Consider the following 24,321-nt stretch of genomic DNA (forward strand, 5'->3'; position numbering starts at 1 on the left):
ATTGATAATTTATTTATTAACAGTCAGTAGGGCTATCTTTCGACACACTTTCGGGCGGGTGTACATACCCCATTTCCTTGGAGAACAGATGTACTTATTCTCCAAAATGTTAGTGAAAATTCCTATTCAAAATCCAAAATAATTTCGAAAACAAATAAGAGTTGTCACAGAGGCATCATGATCGACTATTTCATTGCTTTAATGCACCAGTCAATTGTCACCACGCCTCCCCCCCCCCCAAGTCCGGGGGTATACCGGGGAAATGTGGCGTGTTTTTACCTTCCAGGTGGCCCCGCAGTACTGCATGAATGCGGTGGTTTTGTGTTCGCAAAAATATAGTGGGGAATGGGCCTTACCTAGGGTCCCTGGGGTGGGGGGGAATTTGGCGGGGATTTTAACAACTGGTCGTCCAAGCAGGGCGGGGATTCTACCCGGGGTTGGCTGGATCAAAAGTCAAAGTTCCTGCTATTCCCCGTTTTTAATGTTTGTGTTAGAAAAACATGTGCTTCAAATGGAGTGGGAAAATGGAGGGCGTAGAAACGAAACATCACGATAGGTTTGTGTTTAATCTTTAAGTTAACATTTTACCTGTTTTGAAAAACATTGATAATTTATTTATTAACAGTCAGTAGGGCTATCTTTCGACACACTTTCGGGCGGGTGTACATACCCCATTTCCTTGGAGAACAGATGTACTTATTCTCCAAAATGTTAGTGAAAATTCCTATTCAAAATCCAAAATAATTTCGAAAACAAACAAGAGTTGTCACAGAGGCATCATGATCGACTATTTCATTGCTTTAATGCACCAGTCAATTGTCACCACGCCTCCCCCCCCCCCCCAAGTCCGGGGGTATACCGGGGAAATGTGGCGTGTTTTTACCTTCCAGGTGGCCCCGCAGTACTGCATGAATGCGGTGGTTTTGTGTTCGCAAAAATATAGTGGGGAATGGGCCTTACCTAGGGTCCCTGGGGTGGGGGGGAATTTGGCGGGGATTTTAACAACTGGTCGTCCAAGCAGGGCGGGGATTCTACCCGGGGTTGGCTGGATCAAAAGTCAAAGTTCCTGCTATTCCCCGTTTTTAATATGTGTGTTAGAAAAACATGTGCTTCAAATGGAGTGGGAAAATGGAGGGCGTAGAAACGAAACATCACGATAGGTTTGTGTTTAATCTTTAAGTTAACATTTTACCTGTTTTGAAAAACATTGATAATTTATTTATTAACAGTCAGTAGGGCTATCTTTCGACACACTTTCGGGCGGTTGTACATACCCCATTTCCTTGGAAAACAGATGTACTTATTCTCCAAAATGTTAGTGAAAATTCCTATTCAAAATCCAAAATAATTTCGAAAACAAACAAGAGTTGTCACAGAGGCATCATGATCGACTATTTCATTGCTTTAATGCACCAGTCAATTGTCACCACGCCTCCCACCCCCAGGTCCGGGGGTATACCGGGGAAATGTGGCGTGTTTTTACCTTCCAGGTGGCCCCGCAGTACTGCATGAATGCGGTGGTTTTGTGTTCGCAAAAATATAGTGGGGAATGGGCCTTACCTAGGGTCCCTGGGGTGGGGGGGGGGGAATTTGGCGGGGATTTTACCAACTGGTCGTCCAAGCAGGGCGGGGATTCTACCCGGGGTTGGCTGGATCAAAAGTCAAAGTTCCTGCTATTCCCCGTTTTTAATATGTGTGTTAGAAAAACATGTGCTTCAAATGGAGTGGGAAAATGGAGGGCGTAGAAACGAAACATCACGATAGGTTTGTGTTTAATCTTTAAGTTAACATTTTACCTGTTTTGAAAAACATTGATAATTTATTTATTAACAGTCAGTAGGGCTATCTTTCGACACACTTTCGGGCGGTTGTACATACCCCATTTCCTTGGAAAACAGATGTACTTATTCTCCAAAATGTTAGTGAAAATTCCTATTCAAAATCCAAAATAATTTCGAAAACAAACAAGAGTTGTCACAGAGGCATCATGATCGACTATTTCATTGCTTTAATGCACCAGTCAATTGTCACCACGCCTCCCCCCCCCCCCCAAGTCCGGGGGTATACCGGGGAAATGTGGCGTGTTTTTACCTTCCAGGTGGCCCCGCAGTACTGCATGAATGCGGTGGTTTTGTGTTCGCAAAAATATAGTGGGGAATGGGCCTTACCTAGGGTCCCTGGGGTGGGGGGGAATTTGGCGGGGATTTTAACAACTGGTCGTCCAAGCAGGGCGGGGATTCTACCCGGGGTTGGCTGGATCAAAAGTCAAAGTTCCTGCTATTCCCCGTGTACTGCCTATTGGTACTGGTACACTAATAGGCAACCAGGGATACTTTTTGTTTTATTGTTTTGACATTTCTTACCTTCTCCCTGTACGCTAAAGTAATACAAATGGTCAAAAGACTCGTTGACAGTCATTTGGGTGGCATATTTCTATTAAGGATTAAAAAGAAATAAATTGCCCAAAATGTACCATTTCTGACTAGATATTATGAACATTTCCAAGGGGGTGAACCTGGCCCTTTGCCATCATTGCTGACCAAAATTATTCAGTTCTGGGGAGGAACACATTGAAAGGTTACAACCACTGAGTGACTCCAATCTTGTGTCAATTACTGGATCCGCCTTTGGCAGGCTTTGGCAAAACATGCCTTGATCACTGTAAAAAAAGATTACATGCAAAATCCAGAATTTCTAAGTCAAATGTTAAAAGGGCTATATAGTTGGCATCATATGCAAGTTAGAGATATCGTCAAAAAGTCAAGCTAAATCCAATAGCAACTGCAATTCAATTGAAAAGAACGAGTGTATACAGTTCCTTTATTGGCATTTCAATAATGTAATTTGTTTTGAAATATTTTTATTACCAAAAAATTGCATTCAATGTCTTTTTTGTGTTGTTATCCTTGTTGGCTTGTACAATTCCCCTTCTATCAAAAATAATGACTAATGAAAAAAACATTCTTTTGTTAAGAAAATCCATTCCTTTTGACAAAGCCAGTAAGCCCTGCACTGGTAAAATGCATCGGGTCTTACGCAAATTCAGAATTTTTATAGCAGGGCTCGTTTGAAATTTGATTCAAAGCTAAAGTATACGAATCAGGGCTTTTTCATCAAAAAGTCTAATTTCAATGATTATTTTGATCATGCTCATGATTGTATTGGTATTTGAAAAATTTATTATCATTTTTATATCAATAATATAAGAACCTGGCTTGAAATAGAAATTTGTACATATATGTGATACCACATGTAGTTAACATGGCAAAGGTAGTCCATCCATATTTTATGCAAAAAAAAATAACGCAAAAAATTATATTTCTTTTCTTTTTATATTTCTGTTTTGTATACATAAACTCTACAAAATACATGTACCAAGGGTTTATATATTATAAGATAAATGATATGCTGAAATTTCTCTATAAACATACTATAATAATAGTCAATACAAATTTACAGTATTTTGGGTTTCAGTATCAATTGACATCACACTTCAGGACTCGGATGTCAGGAGGCTGGTGATGTCACAGATTTAAACCTGGCTTGAACATGCCAAGTGTACTGTAAGTACAGTTTTTCGCAAATATAAAAGTCTCATTTGGACTTTTCAAATATAGAAAATCAAAGGAAGTGATTTATCAACTCCAAAATCTATTTTTTTTATAAGTGTTAGAAAGGCTTTTAGGCAAAAAACATCAATTTTTGAAAGTTAATATGAATAACTGCACTCACCTCTTTTGTCAGCATATCTTATATCACTGGTTTCATGATATAAGCTTAAAAAGTGGCTAATGAATTCCAAAACAAAAATTGAAAAAAAAATATGTTTGCACAGTCCATAGGTGAGAATTCAACTTTAAAAATCATGAAAAGGTAGAAAAGAGGTTGATATCCTTTTTATCAAATATGGCCTGATATTTGTGTTATGAAAATGCAGTGATTTGAACTTGGAAGTATATGTTCGAATATTGATAAGTATTTATACTATTGATAATTAACATATAACATTTATTGATGATATAAGTAGATAAATGAAGAAAAAAAAGAAATGCTATTTATTTTAAGGGCATCTCAGCTGTTCTCCTCTCCACCATTTGACGGATGGGCATGAGTGGCTTCCCCCGATTCAATATTATGAGTAAAGTCATGGGCCCCTGAGCCAAGAGGTGAGGAATTCACCATGGCTTAACAAGAAAAAAAAAACCTTTTGTACCCTTAAAGCCCTCAGAGTGATTGTCTCTGACAACCCCCTTCCATCAAAGACGCATACTATCTAGTCTACAGGTTAATAAATTTAATGTAGCAATCTTTGACTCTTTTCACATCTTGTATTAGTAGAAGTTTGAACTTATACCTTATAATTGTATTTTTATATTAAAAATTAGGGAATTCAGGCTATTTATACAGGAAACAAGAAAAAGCATTTTATAAAATAACTGCATAATAATTCATGAAATTGAAATGATCTGAGCGCATTTTTAGGCTTTAAAGCTGCACTCCCACAGATTGAACGTTTTGACAACTTTTATATCTTTTGTCTTTGAACGAGCGAATTAAATTGCGAAAATTCATGGAAACCAGTTATATATGACTGATCACACAAATTGATCCCAGATTTTTATATTTAAGTTAAAAAAATGATTATTTTTCGAACGGAAATATGAAAAACTGCCATCTGATGTTTTGTCAGCAATCTTTTATTATTGGTTTCCAGATATTGTCGCAAAAATGTGCTCTTTGCAAGACAAAACAAATAAATATGTTGTAAAATTGGTATATCTGTGAGAGTGCAGCTTTAAGTATGGTTCTTTGGCGAACTTTTTTTGTGAAAAGTGGAAATATTTATTTCGATAACTATCGCATCTTCTAGATAAGTGTGTGTGTGTGTGTGTGTGTGTGTGTGTGTGTGTGTGTGTGTGTGTGTGCGTGGGTTTGCACACACCGCCAACTGAGGACAATCCTTAGAAATAACAGCAACGATTGAGACCATTACCGCCAACTGAGGACGGTCTCATTTGGCATTTTTTAAAGGTAGTCTCAAAGTTCGTTTTATGACTTGAAACGAAAAATAAAATCATACAAATGGACTGTCCTCAGTTGGAGGTCAGAAGGGTCAAGTGTATGGGAAGTGCGTGACCGTCCGTAAATTTCCATTTTTGGCCTCCATTTTTTCACACTCCGATGACCTTGATTGGCGGTGTTTTGATTAACACACACATGGTGAGTGAAAAATCTTTTTTCCGATGGTTAATGGACAAAATAAAAAATGCTTTGTCGTTAAACATATGTCTTTAAACCTTATTTTATCAGTATATTACGATAATGAACAGACATAGTTCACTTCAGATGAACTTTGAGAATGTCATTTGTTTTCGCGATGTCAGACATGGAAACGGAAAATGTAATTGTTAGGACATGTTGGTTTTTACAATAATGAAGTCTCCATCAGCTGTTCATAAGAGAATATATATATAATTTTCTTAAAATTAGAATATTATTGCACATCGAGTTTTCGGTGACATTTCCAAATTCTGTCTACCAGTATCCTTGGCTCTACCAGTACTGCAGTAGTGACTTTGTTATGCACCAGTCATTTGTAACCACGGCCCCCAAAGGTCCAGGTTATGGCGGGGACTTTGACTTTCTGTCCAGCCAAGCCCGGGCAAAGTCTCCGCCCTGCGGAGACAATCTGCTGGTAAAAACCCCACCAAATGCCCCCGCACCCAAGGGACCCTAGATAAGGCCAATTTCCTGCTAAATTTGGCGTGAAGACAAAACCACCGCATTCACTCGGCACTGCGGGGCCAACTGAAAAGTACAAACACGGCCCATTTCCCCAGCTATCCCATGTAAACCCCTGGACCGGGGGGGGGGGAGCTGTGGTTACAATTGACTGGTGCATTACGTTTGTAATAATAAAACATATCAAGCATTAAGTCAGTAATTTAGTGCTTCTTTTTTGTTTTTAAACACCAGATATTTGGCATTTTTTATTGTTGAATTGTATGATTGATTATACTTTAAAGCTGCACTCTCACAGATTTACTGTTTTTACATCTTTTTTATTTTTTGTCTTGGAATGAGCAAATTTTTGGGTAAATATCTGCAAACCAGTGATAAAAGACTGCTGACAAAATATTAGATCGTTGATTTTCATATTTCCGTTCGAAAATTAATGTGTTATGGTTTAAATCGTTACTAACAGTTTAGAAAAAATGCACAAAACATCATTTTTTTAACTAAGATATAAAAATCTGCCATCTAATTTTTTGTCAGCAGTCTAATATAACTGGTTTCCTTGGATTCTCACAAAAGTTGGCTCGTTCAAAGACAAAAAATACAAAAGTTGTCAAAATGTTCAATCTGTGAGAGTGCAGCTTTAAAGTTTATGCAAATGTGTACTGGATACAATTGGAAGTGAATAAAAGCATACAACCATGCTTAAAATTCATCAAACTTGTGACATTCTTAAAAATAAGAATGAACTACCATATGATTTTAATAGGCTTTTTGAGTTTCAAGACATGGGCACTTTAACTCAGGCCTAGAAATTCTGTGTTTGAGACAATCAAACCCTACCTGATAAAGAATGCGGACCCTGTTTTGTTTTGTTTTTCTGGTGTTTAGACGATGTTGACTGTCAATTCAATGTTTTGCCAAAGTTATTCTGTTTAGAGTAGAGTGGCTCAAAAGGGGTTAAATTTTAGTTTGACAGAAGTAGTTCTCGGACTTCCCCTTAAATCATCATCAAAACTGGGAAACATGCGCTGAAGTGATTTTTTTTATTTAATATATTTAAAAGTGGATTTTTCAAACCAGTACGTAAGATTTATCTTATTATTTTTCATTAAAAACTAATCAAATTGTACATATTTATATATGAAGCTCATTAAAATGAAATAAGTGGAATCTATTTTTAGCACATGTGTAATGTAAACGCTCGACTAAACATAAATATTTTCGTAAATGCAGAATGTCGACTGCGTCCAAAAAGGAAGTATGACCTAACCTGTTGCCCGTATCTTAAGTTGTGCTTTTTGCGCATGAGCACTACAATTGTGATTCCCAGCGGAAGTAAAATGTGATTTTGTAAACAACTGGAAACTTTTGGAATTTTAAGTCTTAAATTCCTTACCTAATGAAAAGATTTGGTACCTGCTGAAACTTTTTATACACCAGATTGATTTAAATCAGGTGCTTGATATGTAACTTCCAAAATGAGGCGAAATCGCAAATGACCGAAAACTACTGGCCGACTGGAAGTATATTTATTTTTATATCTTTAAAAAAATAATCAGAGTCAAAATCAACCAGGTATCTTTGTTAGAAATACAATAAATTCAGCTTACAGTGATTTATTGTTATATAACAGTTAAACAGTCACATAAATAACAACGGCTGCCCAATTACAGCCGATATCTAATCAGTTCATGCTTTATGATTGTAACCAATTTATTGTAAAATAGAAACGAATTGCCAATGACTATTGTTTAAAACAAGAACAACAGACGCTGTTCTGACCCTTCTAGCAGTTGAAGAACTTCACACAGATATTTTTAGGCCTTATGATGTTTGATAGATCTATACAATAATTAATTGAACATGAGATTCAGTATACAATATTAAGTCTTAGAAATAGAACTATCCTGTACCTGGTATCAGTAGTTTGGATTTGTAAAAGCCCAGATATCACATCCATCTTTACTTGCAAGTATATGTTCCAGTCATATAAGATAATTATTGGGAAAATAACTGGAATAATATTCTTGCCCTTATTAAAATTTGTTAAAAATGTTCACCTCTATTGTAGAATGGCTGGTTACTTGTCCAGAGGCAAGAGAGCAGTAAGTAACTGTTATAATTTATAAGTTTATAAGTTTTGTTGCTTACAAAATGGAAGAAGTTAAGTGCTTGCAAAATTGTTTGTGTTGGTGCTTTTTAGCTCGACTATTCGAAGAATAGGTGGGCTATACTACTCGCCCCAGCATCGACGTCGGCGTCCGTTAAAAGTTTTAGTGCAAGTTGGGATTTTCACTTATAAGTCCAATACCCTACATTCAATTGACTTAATACTTCACGCAGTTGTTCAGGGCCATCACACAATGAGGTACATAACTCCATATTATCCTAAATACAAGTTATGGCCCCTGATTGACTTAGGTTAAAGTTTTAGGGCAGGTTAAAGTTTAAGGGCAAGTTGGGATTTTCACTTAAAACTCCAATACCATCCATTCAATTGACTTAATACTTCACACAGATGTTCAGAGTCATCACATAATGAGGTTAGATAACTCCATATTATCTTTTATACAAATTATGGCCCCTGATTGACTATGGAACTTAGGTTAAAGTTTTAGGGCAGGTTGGGATATTGTTTAATAACTTCTATACCCTTCATTCAATTGACTTAATACTTCACACAATTGTTCAGGACAATCACCCAATGAGGTACATAACCCCATATCCTTAATACAAGTTATGGCCCCTGATTGACTTAGGTTAAAGTTTTAGGCAAGTAAAAGTTAAGGGCAAGTTGGGATTTTAATAAAAAAACCTTCTATACCGTTCATTAAATGCACTTAATTAAATTCAAAATTATTTACGACCATCTTAAAACAAGAAACATACCTCCGTTTTAAGCCTAAATACAAATTATGGCCCTTTATTTTTTTATGCCCCTGAAGGTGGGCGTATTAAAATCGCACCGTCCATCCGTCCGTGTGTCCGGCTCAATAACTCGTGTCCAGGCTGTAACTTTCCCTTGTATGGACAGATTTTAAAATCACTTGCCACATGTGTTCGGCATACCAAGATGACGTGTTGCGTGCAAGACTCGTGTGCCTACCTCTTAGGTCAAGATCACACTTTGTGTTTATTCACAATGGAAAGCTGCATATAAGGACATAGAGTATAGGTTGTCGTGTCCGGGCTGTAACTTTCCCTTGTATGGACAGATTTTAATATAACTTGCCACATGTGTTCGACATACCAAGACGAAGTGTCACGTGCAAGAACCCTACCTCTAAGGTCAAGGTCACACTTAGATGTTTATTCACAATGGAATGCTGCATATTATAGGACATAGAGTATAGATTGTCGTGTCTGGGCTGTAACTTTTCCTTGTATTGACAGATTTTAAAATAACTTGCCACATGTGTTCAGCATACCAAGACGACGTGTCGCGTGCAAGACCCGTGTCCCTATTTCTTAGGTCAAGGTCACACTTTGTGTTTATTCACAATGGAAAGCTGCATATAAGGACATAGAGTATAGGTTGTCGTGTCCGGGCTGTTAAACTTTCCCTTGTATGGAAAGATTTTAGAATAACTTGCCACATGTGTTCGACATACCAAGACGACGTGTCGCGTGCAAGAACCGTGTCCCTACCTCTAAGGTCAAGGTCACACTTAGGTGTTTATTCACAATGGAATGCTGCATATAAGAACATAGAGTATAGGTTGTCGTGTCCAGGCTGTAACTTTTCCTTGTATGGACAGATTTTAAAATAACTTGCCACATGGGTTCGGCATATCAAGACGACGTGTCGGGTGCAAGACCCGTGTACCTATTTCTTAGGTCAAGGTCACTCTTTGTGTTTATTCACAATGGAATGCTGCATATAACGACATAGAGTATAGGTTGTCGTGTCCGGGCTGTAACTTTCCCTTGTATGGACTGATTAAAAAATAACTTGCCACATGTGTTTGACATACCAAGACGATGTGTTGGGTGCAAGACCCATGTCCCTACCTCTTAGGTTAAGGTCACACTTAGTGTTTATTCACAATGAATGGAATGCTGCATATAAGGACATAGAGTATAGGTTGTCGTGTCCGGGCTGTAACTTTCCCTTGTATGGACAGATTTTAGAATAACTTGTCACATGTGTTCGACATACCAAGACGACGTGTCGCGTGCAAGAACCGTGTCCCTACCTCTAAGGTCAAGGTCACACTTAGGTGTTTATTCACAATAGAGTGCTGCATATAAGGATACAGAGTATTGGTTGTTATGTCCGGGCTGTAACTTTTTCTTGTATGGACAGATTTTAGAATAACTTGCCACATGTGTTCGACATACCAAGACGACGTGTCACGTGCAAGACCCATGTCCCTACCTCTAAGGTGAAAGATACACTTAGTGTTTATTCACAATGGAATGCTGAATATAAGGACATAAGAATGTAGGTTGTCAAGTATGGGTGGTATTTTTTATGTTCAGAGGCAATTTAAAATAACTTGCCATATATGTATTTGTTTGATCTTTAACTTTTCATGTACTGACCTTGTTCATAGGTCAATGTCACATTCGGGGGCATTCGTCACATACTGTGACAGCTCTTGTTTTAATTTCCTTTGAAAGGCATATTTGTATATTCTTAACCACATTTTCATAAAGGGAAATCAAGTTATTTGAATGACTTGTGTCATTGTTTGGGCGGGCTGGTGGGAGGGCAGCATTAAAGTCACCTTATGTATTGAATAATTTTAGTTAGGTTTGACATAAAGATACCAAACTTGGTATTATTACATCGTTATTGTATTCCAAGTCAAAGGGGCGTAGTCCAGCGCGCTATCTTACGACGGCTCTTGTTTCATAACTAAGCCTTATATCATTATACAGATATGACAAGTATAAGAATCCTGTGTCCTGTACCGTGATAAACCATATACTTCAATTCAACAAAATATGGAATTGCTGAGTTACTTACTTTTATATTGTATGTTTAATCATTAATGTTTCATATGGTTGGTTTTCATATGTAATCTGTCACGTCGTGTACAATCCCTTTACAAAATTTCTGTCATTGAAACATCAAAAGAATTGCATTTTCTGAAAGTTTATAGTTCATAGCAATGTTGTTCGGCATGTTCTGTTATTCACAGATGATCGTAACCAGAGTAATTGCCATTGCTGGACCGAGTGAGACTTTTCATGTACATGTACCTGCAGAAAGAAGCTCTGATAGCAACTTTCACAACACCACAAATAAATATAATCTTGTAAAAAAGCTTTTTCAATTATATCTGCAATTGATAGAAAAAACGTAGTATCTTGTTCGTTTTGAATCAGTAGTTTTTTATCACTTTCAAAATAATTAATTACAAGCAATGTTTTATAAATGTGTTGCTTTGGGGCCATACTGGTATTTGAGATTTATCATTAAAGTGAAACTCTCATTCAAAATCAATGCATACGCATGTATAACAAACATAAATTTTAAGTAATAAACCTTCAACTATTTACTAAATAATGCATTTATGGAAAATATTAATTACTGGTAACAATTTTATAACCGTGTATTTAATAGGTGTAAAAAGCAAATAATATTTTATGATTGTTGAATGCTTAAATATTTACTGTGATCTACTATCATAAGGTAGAAATACCGTGTTTTCTGCACCTTTCTTTCAAATTAAATGCAGTGTTCTTCATAAGAACCATGCTTTTGACATTTATTAATTCTTTTTTGTAAATTAAAAAAATTGTATTAAATATGATAAATCTTATTTGGGAGTAATATTGCATCTTTAATGAAATCTTTTGAATACAGGTACACATGCATTTGTTTGTCCAGGACGAGCAAATGACCGGTTCTCCATTGGGTTTAACAGTGATAAATATTTATCTGGGCGTGGTTTAGCATGCTCTCAATTATAATTTCCCTAATGCCATCATTTTTTGGTTATCTAACTGTGCTCAATTTTGATTTTTTTTTTTTTTTAACCAACTTCTTATAATCAACCGGACTTTACTTTGCACCTAAATCAGGATGTTAAAGCAACACTTCTATCATAATTAAGGAAATAATCAATTTGTTGATGTCATTATTGGGGTATGAACACAGTTGGGTTGGTTTAAATTGTGTGTGGAAAACTCCAAGTGTACTTTTACCAGTCATACTGCATTCATATCCGCGATAATGACATCAAACACATAAATAATTACTAATATTTACATCCAATATTTTATCATTTATTACAGAATTGTTAAAAAATTACTTATTTCATTTATAAAAACTTCTGTTATTCCTTTTCACCCATTCTATAAATAGAACGACGCAACAATTAATGGTAACTGTTTGTCATAACTAGGACGTCAAACAACGCAGGAAATAATTAAACAACTTCATTTATTTATTTATTTATCCTTCAATCATTCTTTGAACACAAGTACAATTTACATTTTCAGGTAGAAGAAGCTCTTGGAGTGACTAGAAAGGTTAGACCAGTATAAGTATTTTAAGCCTTATTTGTTAGCTCGACTATTCGAAGAATAAGGAGAGCTATCCTAGTCACCCGAGCGTCTGCGTAACCACTTATGTTGAAGTTTTTGTAGGAGTCTTTGTACCACCTCAAATATTTTCAAAGTCCATTGACATATGGCTTTGAAACTTTGCACACTTATTCACCATCATGCTTTCAACCTGTACACAGGAGGAGGTAACTCCATCACACATTTTGACAGAATTATGCCCCTTTTTTGACTTAGAATTTACGTTCAAGTTTGCTTACCACCTCAAATATTTTCAAAGTCCATTGACATATGGCTTTGAAACTTTGCACATTTGTTCACCATCATGCCCCCAACCTGTACACAGGAGGAGGTAACTTTATCAAGCATTTTAACAAAATTATGCCCCTTTTTTACTTAGAATTTATGTTAAAGTTTGGGTACCACCTCATATATTTTCAAAGTCCATTGACATATGGCTTTGAAACTTTGCACACTTGTTCACCATCATGCACCAAACCTGTACACAGGAGGAGGTAACTTTATCAAGCATTTTAACAAAATTATGCCCCTTTTTTTACTTAGAATTTATGTTAAAGTTTGCTTACCACCTCAAATATTTTCAAAGTCCATTGACATATGGCTTTGAAACTTTGCACATTTGTTCACCATCATGCCCCCAACCTGTACACAGGAGGAGGTAACTTTATCAAGCATTTTAACAAAATTATGCCCCTTTTTTACTTAGAATTTATATTAAAGTTTGGGTACCACCTCATATATTTTCAAAGTCCATTGACATATGGCTTTGAAACTTTGCACACTTGTTCACCATCATGCACCAAACCTGTACACAGGAGGAGGTAACTTTATCAAGCATTTTAACAAAATTATGCCCCTTTTATTACTTAGAATTTATGTTAAAGTTTGCTTACCACCTCATATATTTTCAATGTCCATTGACATATGGCTTTGAAACTTTGCACACTTGTTCACCATCATGCACCAAACCTGTACACAGGAGGAGGTAACTTTATCAAGCATTTTAACAAAATTATGCCCCTTTTTTTTACTTAGAATTTATGTTAAAAGTTTGCGTACAACCTCAAATATTTTCAAAGTCCATTGACATCTGGCTTTGAAACTTAGCACGCTTGTTCACCATCATGCCCCAAAGCTGAAAACAGGAGGGGATGACTCTATCAAGCATTTTTACAAAAGTATGCCCCTTTTTCTACTTAGAATTTATGTTAAGGTTTGGGTACCACCTCAAATATTTTCAAAGTCCATTGACATCTGGCTTTGAAACTTAGCACGCTTGTTCACCATCATGCCCCAAACCTGTACAAAGGAGGGGATGACTCTATCACACATTTTGACAAAATTATGCCCCTTTTACGACTTAGAATTTACGTTAAAGTTTGCGTACCACAAATGTTTTCAAATTAAATTTATGTAAATTTCTCAGCACATCATGTTTTGCATTGAAATCTAATTTAACAGTGAACCATGCATGTTTCACCAAGACTTTTCAATCCATACACCGAAAAGTGGCTGTCTCTGTGACAGCTCTTGTTAAGTATCTCTGTGACAGCTCTTGTTAAGTAATGTTTCTGTGTATTAATTATTAACTCACAAAATTATTAATCATAATAATTCCACCATTAATACAAGAACGTAACTTTTGTGTGTTTGCACTATTTCAAAATAAGCCGATAAACATAAGATTGCTATTGGTAGATTTCTTTTTAAAATCAATAGTCGTGCTTAGAACTTAATTTAGAGTAAAAATCATATAACAATATGCACATGTATTGCATTGGTTATTATATTATTGAGTTATTGATGGCTTTTTTTTTCGCCTTGAAAAACCAGATCAGGGGATGTTGTCACTCCACAGTGCGGTTGTTTTTGTCTGTGTTTATATATTTTACAGCCTTCACAATATTCTACATGTATATTACAGCCAAGACTGTCTCCAGTTCAGTCAGCCCGAAAATGGTGTGGGAAAGCAACTGATCAGGAGGGTTTAGAAAGGCATTTTGTTTCCGAGAATATTGGTATGTGTATTTTATCTTTCCAGGCAAAATATACGCTTTTAATGCAGTTTATGATGTAGGAAAATTCACTTCAACGAAAAAGATGCACTTATTGCGTAAAAAATACTCTTAAAACACACAAAAGTGCACTTCCGTATAGCAAAAGATGCAGAAAAATATGCTTTATTTGTAAAAGATGCAGAAAGAAATACACTTACTTATATAAAAGATGCAGAAAAAATGCGCTTATTATAAAAGATGCAGATAAAACGCACCTTCAACTGCGTTTTAAGTGTACTTTGGTAAAAAGCGTATTATTTTTTTGAGAAGGGACCGGATAATATATATATTAATTATCTCAGGAAAATCAGTATTTTATTTAAATGACACCTTTGTTCCATTTTATGAAATATCAGGGTTCTTTGGTATACTACATTGTAAATGTGAAAATTGATTCTAAATATTTACTGCTTATTTGAAAGGTTTTGGAGTGTTTGCAACAAAACCATTTGAGAAGGGCGACTTTTTGCTCGAGTATTGTGGCACACACTGTACTCCTGAAGAAGCTGACAGGACAAACCACAATTACCTGTTTGGATTCAAATATGCGGGAAAATACATATGGTAATTATAAGAATGATAGGCTGTCATTTCAAAGAAAAAGTTTTGTAATGATAGGTCATCATAATAGCACACAAAAATACTAATAGTCAGATAGCTTTCAGTTGATAACAAAACTTAAAGTTGTCAACAAGTGGCGATAGTTCATCTAGATGTCAATACATTGAGTTTTAAGTCTTCCTTTTAAAGAAAAACGGCTGGTTCCTGTGATTCCCTAGTTGTCCGTGTGCAATTTTTTTAACATAGAGCCATAATTAAAAAAACTTCAAAAGCTCATTCATAATAGAAATGAATGTAAGTGAAATGTTGTGCTGTATAATAATTTTCATTCACATATATTCTGATGTAGGCATAACTCATTATTGAATTGCAGACAATTTTTTTGTCATGGCCAATTTTGTCTGATTTTCATCATATGTTCTTTTTATAAATTGGACATCCTTAAGGAAAATTTTGACAAAGAATTGTGGGAAAATACATCATTTGAAGTTGGGAATGGGTCTAGATTTTGGCCACAAAATCACTTGAAAGGCAGCACTGAATTTGTGCTCACCCTTTTTACTTGTATAGGACATAACTTGGGCAGAAAGTTATTTTTAGGCGCCAGCATATCATCCAATGTTTGTTGTTTTATACGACATACATACCTTTGTGATGTGGCAAGCACTGTCTGCATAAGATGTTAACCAATGGTATACTAATACATTCTTTGCTTTTTTAGGATTGATGCCTTTCAGACAGACAGGTTGGGGAGATTTGTCAACGATGCAAAAGAAAATACCATTGGCTGTAACAGCAAACAGAAGCTGTTGTTTTTTGAAGGTGTTCCCCATATATGTCTTTTTGCCAGTAAAACCATACATATAGGGGATGAGATCCGTTACGACTACGGAGACGATAGTGGTAACCTGTTTTGGAGGAACCAGGTAAATTTTCATTTAAAACAAGGAGTCATTCTTTGCTATAAAATACAAATGCTTTTTTTTCTTTAATGTTTTGTTTCCAATTAAAATTTAAAAGCTTGTATCTGCGGTCAGTGCCTTTTGAACTTCAGAAACTCCTTGCGCTGTTAACATAAATAGAAATGCCTGCTTGTTGAATAAGGAAAAATTGATATTGGTCTGGGTAAAATCTAGTTTTTATATAACTTAAACATGGGCTTATTGAATAAAAACTTAACATAGCAGAACAAGTCTTGCTTTATATGTATATAAGTTATAAATAAATATGCTCTGTGGTTTTACCTGCAGCAGAATGTGGTATCTAAATGTAAGTTCAGTTATAAGTAGGTGGGGATGGAAACCGGATACCAAACCGGTATCCGGATATTCGTATCAAGTATTCGAATACTATCTGGATACTCGTATCAAATTGTTTTCATAATAAGTAAATTGCCTATTATATGTCACCCACCTTCTGTTATTTGACATAATTGTCCACTTAATTTATAATTCGTCATATGGCAATTTCACTTTTTCATTCATTCTTTCTCAGTCTTAATAATTTATAATGTTATAATCAAAGCTAAACAACTCATTTTACGTCATAAAACTCACGATGAATACCACATAAACACCTCGCGAATTTGATAGTCACTTCGGCCGAGGTGGTTGCTTGGTTACTGCCACATGCTTTCGAGTTTGTTATTTATCAGCAGGTTTCATGTTAAATAACTTTATTATTTGATAGTCGAAAGAAATTTTATTTCATTACATTGTTTGATTTAATGCAATACCTACAATTTCTGCGGTGTTTTGTAATGAAGGATATAATTGCGGAAAAGATAAGAAGACAAAAAGACGATCTGATTTTTCTTTATTTACATGCATGTACTTTTTTTATTTATCAATAAACTAAACATGTTAACATATGGTATGAAAAATATGAAATAAGTATTTGAGTGAAAAGTGAAAAGATAAACAAATTTGTTTTTGTATTTATTGTTCAGAAAGCAATAATTTCTTTATGCATATTCATCAAAAATATGATAAGTCATTAATAGCTTTGATTGCACGACCCTTATCTTGTGATTGGACGATCAATTCCTACAGATTTATGATCAATCTGTTTGATATCAACTAGTGCCAATAAGTGTCAATTAAGCACATCTGAAATCATAAAAAAACACTTGTGGCCCGATTGTTCAGAAAGTCGCTAAAAGTTAGCGAATCGTCAAATTAACAATCGCTACATTTTTTATGTATCGCTTGCTAACAAATTGTTAAAATTCCGATTGTTCAGACTATTGTTATCGCTATCGCTAACTAATAATCGTTAAACTATTTAACGATATCGCTAGGAAGTTTAGCGATATCGCTAAATTTTAAGCGACAAATGTATAATGGGGTTGACCCATAATGCATTTGCTTTTTCCCACAATGCATTTAAATGCATAAAGTATTACCCACAATGCATTGAAAAAAACATAATGGCTGCCCAAGCAGACAACACTTTGTCATTGTCAGAAAAAAATAAGAAAAGAGGTTGCAACTTTAGTGCATATGAGAGGGAAATTCTCATAACTGAATATGAAAAAGTAAAGGACAAATTAAATAACGCAAAGGTATCACAAGATGCGAAACAAAAGATGTGGGATTGTATTGGAAGTGCTGTTTCACTTGCTGGAGTTGGGATAAGAACAGGAAAAGATGTGAGAAACAAATTTCACAACTTGAACCGGGTTGCAAAGTCAACAGAAATGCAACAAAGAAAGCATTTGAAGGGAACAGGGGGTGGACCACCATCTGAAAAACCGCCCGAGGAGGTGCTCCGCCTTATTAACATCAATAAGGCAGACCCAGGCTTCAGTGGGATTCCTGGTGGGCTAGAAACCACAATTGCAGCAGAGAAGGGTATAAGACTTCTTAATTCATTGTTTATTTATAGATTTAATAATCAAGTACTACTTAATTCATTAAGTATCATGTTTATTTACAGATATATTTCTACACTATCAAATGCTTATTAAAATATTTCCGTCTGCTAAAAAGATACACAAATGAACTCGACATGTTCTAAAAATAGAAAATGGAATTCCTACCTCCATTTTGTTTCCATGTGGAGTGTGAATATGACAAATCCTTGAATAATGAAAAGATGTCATGATAATTTACCATAGTCAATTGTCCATGACATAAGTTCATACCTTTGCAAATACATGCTACGTGTCGCAGCTTCAAATATTATCCAGTAAAGCGATTTTTTCTTCCAGTGCTTGCCAACTTCTGTCATGTTTCATGTGCCACTTGATTGTAGAATGGTTTAACCGGTTTATGTTATTAAAATTCGAATGTCACAAACTTTTAACACGATGAAATAATCATTAAATCACAAACAGTTGTAAACAAATAAATGTGATACATGTTAAATGTATCTTTTGCAAGCATTTATATCATTTTGTTTAGATCTATTAATTTATTTATTTAAAATTATAATCAAGCAATTCTATATTTCATGACAGTGCCTTCCCTTGATATTTGAGGCCCTGACATGGGTCACCATAACCCATTGTATAAATAAAATCCAAATTTTGAGACGGTTATTAGTATTGAACTGCTTCGATACAGCACATTAGATGCAATGGATTTTATTTTATCCTTTCAATTTAACTTTGTTTCATCTATCATCGATGTAACTTTAAAAAATAAACATAACATATATTTTCAGAATTAAAGGTCGATGAGCTGCCAAATGGTGATGTGGTTATTCAAGTCATACCAGAATCAGATGTATGTTTATTTTATTCAATTGTAAATTATCATGTTGATATAATGTATACATTTATGAATTAAATACCTTAATTTTTAGCAATTAAAATTGAAATATATATCAACAATTGATCATTAAAGAGTGAACATGTAATCACACCCTATTCTTAAATAGTACACTTCGATGTATGCTTTATACATTTACAGTCAGAAGCAGAGAGACGTGCAGTGTTCGATTTGGACGTAAGAAATTAAAATTATTTTCTAGGCTGTATTAAAAATGTTAATGGATTTAGAGGCTGAAGGAGGAAACAAATTCTGAAATAAAATATATAATTAAATGGGTGTTATTTAGGGTTATAACTTACTGTCAAACTCAGCTGCAAGATATATATTTTATTACATTGAAAGTAAGGTACACACATACGAAGCCAAAATCATGACTTGTAAAACAAAACAATAATTCTATCCAATGTGTATTAATTCTATATCTTAATTTGCTTTCTCATATCAGACGATAGAATTAGACAGAGGAAGCCAGTCCACCGGCAAGGAATTCCAAAGTAGAATGCAATCCTCGAGTAATCAGCAAGTGAAAAAAATGAAGTAAGCAATTTTATACATATAAGGAATTGTTAACTTTAAAATGGAATACTAACTTATTTGAACTCTGGAATGAAATATGTAGCTGTATATTTATGCAACAAGACGTGAATAGACATAATAATATTGAATTTATCGCATTGAATGTTTTCGTCTAGATATGAAGATGATACTACCCTCAATAACCTTGGTTTCAAATACAAGCTGAATAAGCAATAGATGGGCAACGCTGCAAATGTTGTTTTATTTAGTTATTAGATACAATAATTTTAAATTTTAATTAATGTTTTTTTTCATTAACATGTTATCCTTGCAGAACATCTCTGCAGGAAAAGGTGCAGACAGCTCAACTGGAATGGTTCGAAGGACAAAATAAAAAAGTTGAGCTGGAGATGGAGCTTTTGAGGGAAAAGATCGCAACGTCTAGGGAGAAAAGGAAGCTGTTTAAAGCTTTGCAAATAGAGTTGAAGGGGAAGGATGACATGGACATAATTCCATTAGTTTGTGACGAATAGGGTAAGTGGATCAGTTAACAGAAATGCATAGAACACGTAACATAAACTTTACTTTGTTACATCAAAACAACAACATAGCACCAGCTGCATGCTTCCTTCCAATAGGAAATGTTCCTATCCAAAATAGGCCTGCGCAATATGGTCACGGATGGCAAATCCATTTTCACCACCAACATAGGGTATAAGTGGAAGTTCATCCACATCGCCGTCATCAACGTCAGGTTCACCAAACAACATGGCAATGTTATGCAATACTGCGCAAGCGACAATCTCTCTACATGCTTGAGCGGGTGTCTTCCTTACCTAGAGTATAGTATATAAAACAAATTGAATAACTTAACAAATATAGGCAAAGCTTCGAGCTTATATATATATCCTTTTTTATATCCTTTTTTTAAGATATATAGCATTATTACATAACCTAAATTAATCTATCAAACAGACCTTCTTGCACATGAAGGAGAATCTTCTCTTCCATCTACCAAATGTTCTTTCTATAACAACCCTCGAACGGCAGTGGGCTCTGTTGAATCTGGTTTTCACCGGTGTATCAGAGACTCTGTACGGCGTCAACATGTAACGCGAACAAGCATATCTTAAAAAAGACAAGAGAGAGAAATACTTTAATCTTGTGGCTGTTAATAATGTTATAATTTGTTGTTTCAGATTGGACCATAGCAGATAAGAAACAGGGGGAGATCATCAGTTCTGAAAATAATACTGTGTTAAAAAGATGACACTATTCATTCTGAGTATTAATAATGTTTTAATTGATCTCATGTGATAAACATATTGAATTCAAAGGTTTGAAATATACATTATAACAGTGTGATATACTGTTGTAATAATAATTAGATTCAATTTTTTTTTATCTTTCAAATGTTTGTGTATATTGTGTGTTGCCCAAAAGTTTTAATGTGGACCTACCCGCTGTCAGCAAGTAGAACACCATCTTCAAGTGTATGAATATTTTCCTCCAGAAAGTCCTGTAGCGAAGACGCTCGAAAAACAAAACTGTCATGCGCAGAGCCCGGCCATTCTGCGTTTATGAAAGTAAATCTTCCTGAAAATAAGGTTAATTCACTGACATTTATCAACAGACGATTGATTATGGGATCATAAGGTCAAATGACCAAGTTAATTGTTATCTTTTAAAAAAGGATTTCACCTTGATAAACATAAGACCCAGCTCATCCTACATCTTCAAATATAAATTCAAATACTGATGTTAATACACAAAACATGATTTTGAGGTCAGTGTCCTTCTGACCAAATCACTAAATGATATTAATCCTTTCCAATAGGCGAAAATTCAGATTCAGACTTTTACTTTTCAAAATCGGGCGGAATACTCAGTTAATATGCAATACACACGATAGTTTATGATAAACACATACGTGAACAATTAAAACAGGATTCACCTGAATAATGTATTGCAATATTATGTACCTTTATTATCACAAACTGCCATTACATTTATGGATGCCCTTCCCTTCCTGTTAATGAACGGCCTTTCTTCTGTTGGGCCTGGCTTCGTAATTTCAACATGTGATCCATCAATGGCGCCTGTTGTCGAAACACATTTTATTACAAATGAGCATAATTAATATAAATTGATCACTATGAAACGGAATGGAAATTCTTTAATCCATCTACAAATATTTGTTTTTAAGATTAATGATAAATTTAACAACAGCTTTAAAAAAAAATGAATGAATTGAACCAAAATTAATGCAACATATGAACGTATCAGTGATAATGTGATGTTGGTTACACTCATAATTTTTATATTTTTTAATACATATGGATGATTTCGCACCAATCACATTTGGAATCCCAGCTACATCCGCAAACCCTGCCATAATGTTGCGACGGGTGTCCATTCTAGTCGGCCAACGTATAAAGCGATCTTTCATCTCTACAAGACCTTCTGTTACATGTTTTACCACGCGACAAACTGTCGCCTTGTCGCGCCCCATGGTGTCCCCTACCACATCGAAAAATGCCCCAGTGGCATAATAACGTAGAGCAATGCAAACCTGAGGGTAAGAAAACATACGTATGTTTTCACGTAAGTTTTTGTTTCATTGATAATACATTTATGTTTTCTACGAATTTATTATACAGTTCTCAATATTACTAACTGTACTATTATTTAAATAATTATAACGCTCCTTAGCTTTACTTTTTGTTCATTTCTTGAGATTCTGTTTTCCACCGATTTTTGTATTGAGAATATTTGAAGACGGGCCTCTCTTAAACACTACGAAACCGGTTTAGCAATAAAAAAAATAAATCAATGCTATCATAAAATTGGATACAGAAATAAAAACACCAGGAAAACCGTGTATACATTTGTGGATTACACTCAAATTGCAAGACACATAAGGTACTTTACGATTTGATTCAATGCATTAATTAATCATTGTTTGAATCTTATCGTAGATAACTTGTATCTACCTGTAGATGACACAAACCTACTATTCAATTTCAACAGTGGAAGGTAAATTTTGCTTTGTCATTCTGGCATAAGTATAAAATTAACAATTAATATCACGGGTCTTTTAACTGATTAAAGGTCCATGTTAATATTAATGATTGAAAGGTATATATATATACACATAAGTCCAATTATAATTCCTCTGATTAATTGAAATTTTTACCCAAAATGAAAAAAAAATGGTATAAATATTTACCTGCTCTGCGGGATCCATGGCACAACCTTTACCGGTAGGTCTACGGAGCCTTTCTTCAAGCTGGGCAGTTATAAATTGCAACCCTTCCTTACCAAATCTGTACTTTGCACGCAGTTCCTTGTCTGTGAGAGTTTTATATACAAAATTTGGCCGATAAACACGTTTTTTCCTGATGTTTACATTCTGAGCACCAATTATTGCGGCCATTTTGTTTGTCGTCGTTAACCGTCCCTAAATTTTTGATATCAGGGTAAGAGGTGATTTAAATTTGTTGTTAGTTTAACGAAAATGTTGACGATCGCTATTGCTAAAAACTTCTGAACAATCGAAAACAAATTAGCGAATATCCTAACGATCGCTATCTGTTTATCGCTAAATTTAACAACGATTTTCGTCGTTAACTATTTAGCGACTTTCTGAACAATCGGGCCATTGTAAACAAGGTCATAGAACTTCACAGGGTGCTGCACAAGGACACAATATCATGCCTTGTGCAAACACCCAATTAGCAGATAATTTGTGACACATACCTGCTTCGCGACAGACACTGTTGATCACCTGAAATATTTCATCTGAAAAGTTTTATAACAATTGCTATGTCTCTGCTAAGCTATTTCATTGAAATTTTAATTCTTAACGTATATTTGAATACCCATTTTGGTATCCGAATACTTGCGTGATATCCGGATACTCAGATATTCGCTTCCATCCCTAGTTATAAGTCATTGTAAGTTGTTCTTCTTTTTTGGGAAATCATAATCTAGCTAATCCTTGGCATCATCAGGTGCGACCATGTGGTGCTCATGAAAAAAAATGAACTCTGGCAATAACTAAAAAAAACAAGGTTTTCAAATGAAGTGTTATGCCAGAGAAAATACACTCGCATATAATTATCGTAAATTGTGTGATATGTTCCTTTAATGATGTGAAATTCTTGCAAAAACTTTGGCCATAGCTGAACTTTTTCTACCAGATACATGCACAATTTTTAACACAGATTTATAAAGACTGTCAACTTATTGCAAGGAACATAATTCTTGTTTTGAAACTGTAAAGTTATGCCCTGTTTTCTGTTGAAAAAACAGTTGAGCATTTGTGTTCACTCTGAGACACCGTTGTTTGAAGTTGTTCTCTTTCAATAGTTTATTGTTGCACATGTTAGGTATGTTAAGTTGTGATATAAAATAGGCTGCGATTTCCATTTCCATAAGATGTAGTCTCCACAATGTTGCATTGACAAAACTATAATAAATCTTATTTTGAGGTTAAACTCTTCCTTTCTGAAAAATCATTATTTTAACTTGAAATTTCACCTACTCTTTAAAATGCATTTTACATTACATTGTAGCTGCTCAGTACAATGACAATACAGATGGTTCTGATGATGATGATGATGATCCTTTTGATGTTGAAAAAGCCAAAACAGAGATAGGTATACGTTATTGCTTTTATGAACTGGATTTGAGTTGTTCTTTCAGATACATGGCTGCTTGATGGTAAGTTATAAATAATGTTTGTAATTGTCATTGTTACATTATTAGTCTTGAGTTATAAATCCAACCTTATAGGATCAAAACTTGTGATCAAGGTGATTGTAATATTGGTGGTCAGTGGGTGTGCTATTAAAAACTTTCAGAAGACTGGTCTCCAGTCTTATGAGACTCAAATAGTGAAAGTGCCAAGCGTAAAAGAAATTTGATACTAGAAGTATTAAAGAAACGCTTTTATGTTTTGTCCAATGGTAACAACTTGTCCTCAATTGGAGGTGTTTGTGCTAGATTGTCCTCAATTGGAGGTCATTCACACTGCAGTGTATTCAATATTTTTTCTTCCATTGTAATGTATAGTCTTGTTCTGCATTTAATGCTTCTGTCTCTTTTCAGTGATGTGATGTTTATTTTCATTG

At 34.9% G+C, this 24,321-nt stretch overlaps 2 protein-coding genes across 2 annotated transcripts; both read left to right on the top strand.

Moving 5' to 3' along the window:
- The first annotated feature begins 7,556 nt into the window (after positions 1–7,556).
- LOC128233959 (N-lysine methyltransferase KMT5A-A-like) lies at positions 7,557–23,853 on the top strand. Its single transcript, XM_052947861.1, has 6 exons — positions 7,557–7,844; positions 12,193–12,222; positions 14,201–14,294; positions 14,756–14,897; positions 15,616–15,820; positions 23,764–23,853. Exons 1-6 carry the CDS (start codon positions 7,716–7,718, stop codon positions 23,845–23,847), a joined length of 684 nt encoding a protein of 227 aa, XP_052803821.1. The 5' UTR covers positions 7,557–7,715; the 3' UTR covers positions 23,848–23,853.
- LOC128233958 (uncharacterized) lies at positions 17,037–20,493 on the top strand. Its single transcript, XM_052947860.1, has 6 exons — positions 17,037–17,746; positions 18,561–18,622; positions 18,809–18,844; positions 19,116–19,207; positions 19,521–19,720; positions 20,386–20,493. The coding sequence occupies exons 1-5, from the start codon at positions 17,236–17,238 to the stop codon at positions 19,717–19,719; spliced, it is 900 nt and encodes a 299-aa protein (XP_052803820.1). The 5' UTR covers positions 17,037–17,235; the 3' UTR covers position 19,720; positions 20,386–20,493.
- Positions 23,854–24,321: the final 468 nt, after the last annotated feature.

The sequence above is a fragment of the Mya arenaria genome, chromosome 5, assembly GCF_026914265.1.
Source record: "Mya arenaria isolate MELC-2E11 chromosome 5, ASM2691426v1".
In the NCBI taxonomy this organism is placed as follows: Eukaryota; Metazoa; Mollusca; class Bivalvia; order Myida; family Myidae; genus Mya; species Mya arenaria.

Coding starts and splice junctions, on each gene's coding strand:
- LOC128233958 (XM_052947860.1), top strand. CDS start 17,236: ATGGGGTTGACCCATAATGCATTTGCTTTTTCCCACAATGCATTTAAA. Junction 17,747..18,560: donor CACAATTGCAGCAGAGAAGG/GTATAAGACTTC, acceptor ATATATTTTCAG/AATTAAAGGTCGATGAGCTG. Junction 19,208..19,520: donor CAGCAAGTGAAAAAAATGAA/GTAAGCAATTTT, acceptor TTATCCTTGCAG/AACATCTCTGCAGGAAAAGG.
- LOC128233959 (XM_052947861.1), top strand. CDS start 7,716: ATGTTCCAGTCATATAAGATAATTATTGGGAAAATAACTGGAATAATA. Junction 12,223..14,200: donor CTCTTGGAGTGACTAGAAAG/GTTAGACCAGTA, acceptor TGTATATTACAG/CCAAGACTGTCTCCAGTTCA. Junction 14,898..15,615: donor TATGCGGGAAAATACATATG/GTAATTATAAGA, acceptor TTGCTTTTTTAG/GATTGATGCCTTTCAGACAG.